Genomic DNA, 10,873 nt, shown 5'->3' with positions numbered 1-10,873 from the left:
TTTTCGAACTTGTCCATGGCATACTTGCACCATTCTTGACCCACTTCCAATTGCTCTAGAGCGAGATTACGACGAGCGTCAAAGTAGGAGTTCACTTTGAAGAAGGTGTACCTCACCATTGCCGTGATTGGCAAGCTGCGTGCACCTTTCAGTACTCCATTAAAACACTCCGATAGGTTGGTTGTCATTGCTCCGTATCGACGCCCTCCGTCGTGTGCAAGTGTCCACTTTTCTTTGTTTTCATTTTCCAAGTACCTGTGTGCAGCCGGTTTGACATTGCGAATTAAATCCAGTGTGGCCTGAAACTTTCTAACTTGATTCGTGCTTGCGGCCTCCATACCATGTTCTTCAACTCCGGAATTTTCCATTTTGTGTTCACATTGCTAACTACATGGCGGAGGCAATACCGGTGATAGGCCTGGGGAGGCTGCAACCAAGTCATCCTTGTGTCATCAAAGCAAGCTTTTATACCCGAATGTCGGTCAGAGATGATGCAAAGATTTTTCCGGTCCGTAACATATCGATTCAGGCATGCCAAGAACCATCCCCATGTCTCCTTACTCTCACTCTCAACAACGGCAAACGCGAGTGGATAAACCTTGTTGTTAGCATCCATTGCCATTGCTATCAACAACTTCCCCTTGTACTTGCCATAGAGGTGCGTTGCATCGATGCTTATCACCGGCCTACAATACTTGAACCCTTCTATACACGGACCAAAAGCCCAAAAGGCACAGTTAAATGTGCAAGTTCCCGGCACACTACGGTGGTCGCACTTCAACTGTGTCACTGTGGTTGGATCTGCATCTTTTAACGCTGCCAGGAACCAAGGCAATTCTGCATATGACTCATCGAAACCACCATAGATGGCTGCAACGGCTTTCTGTTTTGCATCCCAAACCTTATAGTGAGACGCCCAATGGCCGTGCTTCGCATGAAGAACACTACGTAGGGTTGCTACTGTTCTTGAAATATCTTCCCGTACGTATGACTCAAGTGTGATGGCAATGAACTTCGAATCCATCATCCCTCCATCATGATCCACTTGGAGTGTCGAGTAAGTGTGGGGACCCTTAGATGTTGTGATCATCCACAACTTGTGCCTTTTGCTGTAGATAGCTCGAATTGACCACAGACATGCATCGTGTACACACGTTACAACCAGTCTCTCGGGGTCTGACTTCATGTACTTAAATTTTTTATTGAGCCCAACGGAGAACATGGTTAGCGCGTGCTGAACCGCAGCTTTATTCTTGAATAGCATCCCCTTGCTCGGTTCATCCCCCGGTCGCCAACTCAGCAGACCTGTTTCCAGGGAAGGTGATGGGTCATTAATGTCATCCCATGTGTTTGACGTGAACCGTTCGGGGTTAGGGTTCGGATTATTTTCTGGTTGTAGTTCATCTAACAATTCTGGATTCTCTACCGGTCCATCGTTATCAATGAACTCCTCATACACATCTCGAGTCTCATCCATTTCGGTTGCCTCGTCCAAGTAGGTTTGGATATCTTCATTTCGGTGAGTATATCCTTCATCCTCATGGGTATGGATAGACCCTAACACTTCAGCGTCTTCAGTATTGTCCATAGCAACCCCATTCCATGGTTGACAGTTGTAGGGCAAAGATGTCTCGGGTGTAACTGACGGGTGCACAACGATTACAGGAATTGATTCTTGCTCTCCAACTCTACTGCCATATTGCGAACCCCCGTCGACATTGAACCCAACAGTGTGGACAGTTACATACAAGTCAGAACCTATGAATTGCCCTGCCCGCTTTATCACTCCCCACATTATATTTGCACCATTGTCGCATTGTAACGGAATTGAATTGTAGAACACTTGGGTACCTACTAGTTGCTGCGGAGCCCGAAATACAATGGAGATGTCGTGGGTATCCTTGTCTAACCCCATAGTTGACATTATCTTCCGTTTTAGTTTTCTCGTGTGTATCCCACGTTTCACTTCAATAAGCGTCTGCTTTTGGTTCGGACCTCGGTATGATAGCCCGTGCAAATCATTAATATATGTCTCCCCGTCGTAGTAAACATAGAAGTAATGTGGACTCATAACGGACCTAAACCACAAATAGTAATAATTGTATCATGCTGCGTAATATTGTGAAAGCATAGGCTAACTATACATGCCCTATGTTTGGGTGTTCATGGAGGTAAACAAACCTAAGCAAATTGTGCTAAACATGCTAAAAATTACTATTGAATAATTATATCATCTACTCCATCAGACTTCATTTCGATAACGAAAATGTTTGCACAATGTGGTCGGGTTTCATGCTGGCTATTGTTCAACAAATGAGAACTCAAAAGCATTGCAAATAAGCGAGATAATTCATACCATGCAATATGGACCACATTATTATGGTCATATACCTCCCATTGAAGACCCACAACATTCAACTAATTTATGTTCTCAAAAATTGTACCACATTATTATGTTTAAATACCCCCTATTGAAGACCCACAACATTCATATTATTTGTGTTCTCAAAAATTGTCCACAACAGTATTATGTTCAGATGTCCCCATTCAAGACCCACAACATTGAAAAAATTCGTGTTACTCTAAGGGAGATAATTCATAAGCATTGAAATAATTCCTAGCATGCAAAAGCATTGCAAATATCAGTTATATAATTCCTAGCATGCAACATGTACCACATTATTATGTTCAGATACTTAGCATTGAAGACCCACAACATTGAAATAATTTATGTTCTCAAAATGTGTACTACATAATTTTGTTCAGATACCCCAATTCAACACCCACAACAGCAATAAAAAAATTTGTGTTGCTGTAAAGTGTTATCAAGTAGTATTTACCTATCAACTGAGATGTTGACAGAACAAAGATGAAGTGCACTTTCTTGAATTAGCGTGCTTTGTGCAGATGGTTAATTGAAGGTGAAACCTCTCACTAGCTGTGACACAATGGTTGCAAGCGCAGACCGGTCCACGTCCAGACTTCAGAACGACAGTGTCAAATATAATTGGTAAGTGGTCCCAGAAAGTTGGGCAGGTGGGGGGTGTGTTATGGTTGGACAGTACTCGGCATTCTAGATATCGAGTTATATATAACTCGATTATACTGAAGCTGAGTACTATTAAAACCGTGTACGTCATGAAGATAACTCGTCTCTGCACAAATCGAGTTACATATAACTCGATTCTTCAGACACCGAGTACTATTAAAACCTACAACTACCAGCAGAACGCACAGTGATTCTGAAATGGAGTTAAATAAAACTCGTCCCTGAGGAGACCGAGTATTATTTACTTCACCAAACTGGTTGTTAGGATAGTTGTTTATACTCGCCATTGGGAGAGGCGAGTTATATGTTGTACTCGATATTTTTACAATCGAGTACAACAGGTATTCCACTTTATATAAGATGACAGCTTCCTCCTTCGCTTCTAGAGGTAACATGCCCACCTTTTTTTGTACTTGTCATTAAATAATTTACTACTGTACAAACCAAATGCTGATTATGCAACTGTTTGTAAGATCTTTTAACAAGAAACGTCAACGTTGCTGCAGTCCACTGGCACCTGTTGGTAGAGCAACATGGTACATTTTTATCTAATACCTCAGTTTCGAAACTTCGTAAGTTCTAACCCCAGCACAACAAATATGGTTTTAACATACAGTGTTGTTGTACGAACTCTTTTAAGGTGGCAGATACTATGTTGTTTTCGTTGGTCGTGCTCCTGGCATATACGACAATTGGGCAGAAGCAAGTAGACAAGTTCATAGATTCGCGAATGCTGAACACAAGTCATACAAGGATCGACAGGAAGCAGAATCTGCATACATGGAGTTCATGCAACGTAATGGTAGGAACGTGCAGTATGGTGCTTCCCAATCGTGGACATCTCCTACCATGTCGCCATCAAGTTCTGGAATGGCATCTCAAAGCGAAGGAACTAGCTATTGTGATGGAGACGTTAGGAACAAATTGTTGAGGTATCAGTTAAACGTTGCCATTGAGGAGCGTGACCACACAAGGAGGATTGCAACCTTGAGTACTAACATGCTAAGTGAAGTGGTAGCCCATGTTATGGGGGATGACGAAGTTCATGATTCGACACGACAAGGAAGCACGAAATGAAGGTGAAACTATGGCTCTTGCTTGTGGCATTTATGAATCTAGTAATACTAAATATATAAATATATGTGTTTTTATGACCCCTATGGCTCACGTTTGCAGTACAAATGGGCTAAAGTGTTGTTCAATATCTTTTTTGTTTCCCTTTCGAACGTTAATTTGGAATCTGTCTTAGCCTGTTGGCCTGTAATTGCTTGTATTGTTGTTAACATTGGGTATGTTGTTTTGGTAACTGTACTTGGCTTTGGATAGCCAATAAGTATTTTCTCTATATATTTTTTGCGTAGGAAAAACAAAAAAAAACTTGAATCATGTAATTAAGTTGCGAATATAACGAGCAATAGGTTAGTTGTCATAACGCTAATGTAATATACCCCGTGTCGGTTATGATTTTGCAGCATGACATTGAGCCATATTGGAACATAAAATCCAGATATGCACACCACCTAGCAATGAAACATGTATGGGCATTTGCCAAACCATTACGTAATATGCAGTTATTCGACCTTAACATATACAAATGTATATTTCCAAATAAATTTAAACATACTTGGGAAGAAAAAGACCATTTCATTCCTTACTTCGACAGAATTGATCATTTGACTCAGCGTCAAAGAATGTTGACCATTTTTTCTAAGGACCTTTTGCAGATGAGACATGAGGATAAGGATAGACAGAGTCAAATAATATTGTAACTGATAGACTGTAACTGTTTCATGATCATGAAACTGAATTTTATTTTCTTTGTTTTATATGAGGAGAGTTTAAACTTGTACATAGGTAAGAAAGAGTGGATGAATTTTTTGAAGGTTTTTTTATTTATTGTTTTTATTTCTTATGGATTTATTTTATTTTATTTTATTTTCTTCTTCTTTTTTTTTTTTGTAATTGTTCAAAACATCATTGTTGTGATAATTGGATTGAGATAAGAATTGTGCTACGATTATTACAAAATTTTATTTTTCTTTAAATAAAGGTAATTGATTTTTATTTTTTTTTCAATAACGGCAGATGTGTGTGTTCTTTTTTGGTACCACATTATTATAAATTTTTTTTTTATCAGTTATCATGGCAGATGTATTCTCAAACAAACATGTTTGTTTTAATGAAATTTTTTTTATAAGTGAATAAAGTAATTTGAATACCATCAGGAGAGTAATCCTATATTGTAGGCAATGTTTTGGTGCAAGTTAGACATGTATTTTTACCTTTCATTCAATAGTCAGAACTTAAATATAGACGTTAAGGACATTCACTTAATTAATAAATGGGGACTCCAAATAAGAGAAACCCCTAAACTATTTTAATACATAATCTTAAAAAAACCTCAAGTTCAGTATAAAATGATAAAAACTCGACTAAATACTAAATTTTATAATATTTTATTTTCTGAGATTGCCCCTGATGTTCAGGGAAAGCGCTAAACAACTAATGAAAATTATGAAATACCCTTAATGTAATAAACTTATCTTTATCTCTAATTCATAAGATATGGTTTAAACTCTTAAATTGATAAAAATTGAAAGCAAACAATGTAATGAAAAAAGTGAACTTCTATAAAAAAAAAAAAACAAAACATATGTACCACGGTTATATTTTGAAAAAACAATAAATAATTAAAAACTATCTCGGTCTGTTCTTTGTTGTTTCAAATTCAAAACATAATAATAATAAAAAAATTACACTTAACACGTTTGAATTCCACTCCCACATTATCGAATAACCTGTTATGTTGCCCATGTATGTACATTCAGAATTCAACCATAAATCAAGTAAAAAAAAATCAAAATAACGACAAATGCAAATACTTCGGCAATTCTTCCACTAAAACAACTAGTAGTCCAAAATGTTCCACAATCCATACTAAGTAAACAACAATACCATGTCAAAGTTCCATAATAAATAACCAAGTATTCTCCTATTAGATGCCATTTTCAGTTCCATATGAAAAACTAAAACACATAACAGATTAAGATAATAAAAACCCAAAATGATTACATCGCATATGAAAATTATCGTTCATGGCAAAATCCAAGTGCCATATCAAAAAGCCTTTAGACATCACTAAGAGACTGGATTAGAAGAGCTGTCTTCCTTGTGCTCATCGTTATTGATCTCCATGCTCTTTTTATCTTCACTGACCTCTTCCAATTGTGGTTGTACAAGGTCTACATCAAATGAATTGAATGAAACATTAAAAACGTATAAACGATATAAATCTGAAATTTAAAATCTGTGGGTAATGAAGCAATGTAAGCAATGAATCAATTAAACAAATAAGTCATTTGCATAGTAGTAAGAAAAAAAATGACTGGTAAATTTTTTGTAGTGTCTACTGTCTGCCAACAAAATCCAAAAACGATTCTAAAAAATATGCATGAATATAATTTGTATTACATTGGTATCAACCATACCATCATGCATAATTTTTCATCAGATTATTCCATTTAAATTCTCGCCAAGATTGTGCACATTCTATATGTTCTATTTTCATAACTCAAATCCTCCGTCCATATAGCAACTTCAATGCCATTTCAACTTTTCTCTACACCACCTCATCATTAATATTTAAAGTAAACATTTTTGTACTTTATGGGAAATCCAGAACCTTTTGGACATATATATTATTATTTTTTTTAAATCATAAACATATAACTTTGGATAGCCAACATATAAATAAAAAATGCATTACCTGTAGAAACAGGAATGCTCAATGGCACTTCCAATTTCTTTCGACATGACTCCGAATGGCGCTTCAAATTATACTGAACAAATGCTCCGGCAGCAATAAATTTCTTTCCACACTGCTTACATTTGCATGAAGGCCGTTCTTTGCCTTTTGTCGGAAGCATTTCAAAGTCACGCCAAACAGCTGAAGTCCTCCTCTTGTAGACTTTGAGCTCAGTCTTTGCCTTCTTTGGCTCGGGAAGGTCAGACACTTCATCAAATTGGGCATCTAAGTCAGGCTGTTTTCCTTTTTTCATCATGTCAGTACGAATCATCTGATCACTTTCCATCTAGACCAATTTAAAGAAAAATTATTGATAACAAATTCAGTAATTGTAAGAAAAAGTAAGGACTGACAAATTAATTTAAAATCAACAAAAGGAACAAACAATCTACTATTACTACTAAACAGTCAAACTTCTTAACAATTAGACACAACTGATTTAATTGGCCAAATTTGGACTAAATTTAACCCACGTATACCTCACCCTGAAAAATTGTGCAAGCATAGACAAAGGCCACAGACTCGAGCCCAGAACACTGGGACTAATACAATAAGTATGTAGACATACTAAAATTCATAATAAATTTTAGAATTGTATGACGTGGCATATTGTTCATTATGGATAATAAAAGTAATGTCAATATTAAACAACATGAGAATCAATAATAACCTACCAATTTAACATGTGTCAAAATTTGTACCTCTTTGTAACATTACTTTTGTAAGTATTGAATCATATAACTTTAGCACCCTCTAAAGACAAAAAGGGTGAAATTTTAGGTATACAATTTCTGTGTCTCTAGACTTTTTTTTTGTTTTACATCATATAATTTAACTATTATGATCTCTTCTAAATCGATTTACTTATAAAAATTTGTAAGTATACAACCATATTATTGTGCACATTTTGTTAACATCTATTAGCATCTATTAGAATCTTGACACTAATAAAGACAACATCGTTTTAGATAATGTTACTAAAAAATGTATTTTTTAGTAACATTAATGGTAAAAATGTGTCTGACCACAAGAAAAGAAATAAATTGACATCGTTATAATTGTCGAGATTTAAAATCCTAAATGACTAAAAATCAAGAGTCCAATTTAAAGGTGATTAAAAGTACATTTTAGGCACACACACAAAAAAAAAAAAAAAAAAAAAAAAAAAAAGAAAAAAAAAAAAAGAGAAAGTTTGGTCTACTACTCCCAATAAATTGCATTATGAGTTATTTCTAGAATCATAACTTTTGTGATTTTGATGAGACTGTTATTTCTAGAATCAAACATTGTGTCCCTACATTTTCGCTGTGACTTTTTTCAACTCAAATTATGTTGCATGACAATAAGATACGTTAACTGAAATGACTCATGCAAGACCCAATTATTTTGAAATCAACATACAAAATAAACGACAAAGTCTGCTATAAGTACTAAAAAATGGACATGGTGATGATTAACACAGTAAACGAAATCTACAATTTAATGAAGCAATTTCATTACTACCTAAACAAAACAAACATTATGATGGACACAAACGAACGGATCTACAAATATTTTGTTCGAAGATGACAGATACAAAGAACCACTTGAAAAGAAATCAGACAGCAAGACCCAATTATTTTAAAATCAACATCACAAATCTATGGACATTACGATAATGAGTAACACAGCAAACGACATCTACACTTAATGAATCAATTTCACTTCTAACGAAACAAAACAAAAATTATAATGTGTGACTACCAGGACATACCTTGCTGGACTGGATTCGGTGGTTCAAAGGTGAAGAAAAATAACCGGTTGGAATACCGGTTGTCAGGACAAGATAAATCAGAGGGGTCGCCTACGGATTTGAGGGGAATAGCGACATTTGCAGACTAGGGTTTTGGTTTTATAGTTAACAAAAAAATCTGTACTGTACTGTGTACATCAAAGAGGGGGCGGTTGGAGTTTTGAGGAGATGGGTATGGAAAATTTACAGAGAGTAATGGTTGACGAAAACGAAGAGGCAGTCTTCAGATTCAGAAGTTCAGAGCGGCGTGAGGGTTCAGTTTATGGGGGGAAGGTACCTAGACATAGTTATCAAATAAACCAGTAACAATACTCGCTATAGGAATAGCCGAGTACAAAATGTACTCGATAACTATAAAAGCTAGTTACATCAAAACTGACCAATCAAATACCAATCCAACACCAATCGATTTGTACAGACAATGGAGGATGGACTGATGGAAGTGTTGGATTTAAATTAGTACTCGCTTACAATATACTCGAGTAGTAAGTAGTCTAGTACGCAGGAATTTTATTACACATTACTCGGCTAAGTCATATTCGAGTAACATACTCGATAACTAATTAAGCGAGTTAAGAAATACTCGTCACCAGTAAAACCGAGTTAGGTCAAAACTGACCGATCACACACCAATCCAACAGCAATCGATTGCTACAGAGAAGATTGGATGGACTGATGGAACTTCTTCGTTTTAAATTAGTACTCGCTTACAGTATACTCGAGTAGTAATTACTATGGTAAGCAGCAATTGTAGCACAAATTACTCGGGTAATTAATATTCGAGTAAAAGTACTCGATAACTATATCAGCGAGTTATGTTAAAACTGACCGATCACACACCAAGCCAACAGCAATCGATTTGTACAGAGAAGTTTGCATGGACTGACGCAGTTCGTGGTTTTAAATTAGTACTCGCTTACACATAAATCGAGTAGAAATTGCCCAAAAGACTCGATTAGTGAATAAGCGAGTTATGTTACTCGTAATCTCTAAAGCCGAGTTGTTGCCATTTTCAATTTAGTACTGACTTATTAATGAAATTGAGTACTTATAAATACTCGACTACTTTTATGTCGAGTTATATAAGTTTTCACTAAGCCAGTTTTTTGTAGGAGATACCAAATTAGTGGGCTTTACCTGCTGCTACCCAAGTTCAATCAGTACGTTCACATATATAGTAACCAAAGAATACGACATTTTTTTAGGGGTGGCAATTTTCGGTTGTATTATGTATGTGCAGCTAGGGGGATAAATAGACCGAACTGGAATTTTAGGACAAATATCTTCTCGATCTCTTTCCTTTTTTTTACTTCCCCTTTTGTTTGTTGTAGTTCCCGAAGACCGCTAAAATCTGTATTTTCAATATTACTTCTATACTTTATATGGTTTATATTTATATGATTTATGTATTTAGTTTTTATATATTATGCTCATTCAGCAGAGTATCTTGATACGCACATTTTTTGCGTAAGGGTTAAACTTAAAAAATAAATCACGCAAACTAGTCAATGATGACCCTCCATGGATTCGCCTATATAAGCCACAGTTAAAGTTGCAAAAATAAGAGCGTGAATATTGCTTGTAAATAATCCAAGTAACATGACGGGTATAGGAACTACTGAAGGTACTAGAGAAACAAGAACAAGAACTAGTAGTTCATCAGCTAAAGTTGCATTCATCTTGAACAAATCCCAACTGTATAAATTTACACTAGAGTCTTTTGCTTATAAAAGAGACCCACATAAAATCAAAATTTCAAAAAATCTAATGTATAAATTAAAATTTGTCAGTTGTGGGATCTCCATCCATCATCACTATATTGCATTCGTCTAAAGCTGCCTTTGTTCAAATATGCAGATACATAGATACAAAAATCTAGAAATGAACTTTTCCATCGCACATGAAAATATCCACCCTTTGCAAATATAATTGGTATAATTGGTACGTAACTCGAAGCTGACTCAAATATTCATGTACGTCATAAACATGCTTAAGTAGCTTCATTAGTTACAAAATATGTTCCAAAAGCTGTGTCTAACATATCCAAAAAATTAGCTGTTCATATATGCCCTCCAAAAATCTGCTGGCATGTATGCTCTCCAAAAATCTGTCAGTCTTTTATGTCCAAAAAAGGTTATCAAAGTTTTATCCGCTAGCTGTTACATGAACAATAACACGTCGTCCAACTACTGTGCAAAAAACAAAGAAAAAAACAAATTGTGGTCAG

General features: G+C 35.8%; 1 protein-coding gene across 1 annotated transcript; it reads right to left on the bottom strand.

The window, feature by feature from the left end:
* Nucleotides 1-283: 283 nt before the first annotated feature.
* On the bottom strand, nucleotides 284-1,915 carry LOC115964367. Its single transcript, XM_031083697.1, has one exon. The coding sequence runs from the start codon at nucleotides 1,913-1,915 to the stop codon at nucleotides 284-286; it is 1,632 nt and encodes a 543-aa protein (XP_030939557.1).
* Between the last annotated feature and the right edge of the window lie 8,958 nt (nucleotides 1,916-10,873).

This window comes from Quercus lobata, chromosome 2 (genome assembly GCF_001633185.2).
Source record: "Quercus lobata isolate SW786 chromosome 2, ValleyOak3.0 Primary Assembly, whole genome shotgun sequence".
Taxonomy (NCBI): Eukaryota; Viridiplantae; Streptophyta; class Magnoliopsida; order Fagales; family Fagaceae; genus Quercus; species Quercus lobata.
Note: the sequence above shows the minus strand (reverse complement) of the source record. Positions and strands in the feature narration are given on the sequence as shown.

Bases quoted from the DNA above. Each gene is read 5' to 3' on its own strand.
- LOC115964367 (XM_031083697.1), bottom strand. From the start codon at position 1,915: ATGGGGTTAGACAAGGATACCCACGACATCTCCATTGTATTTCGGGCT.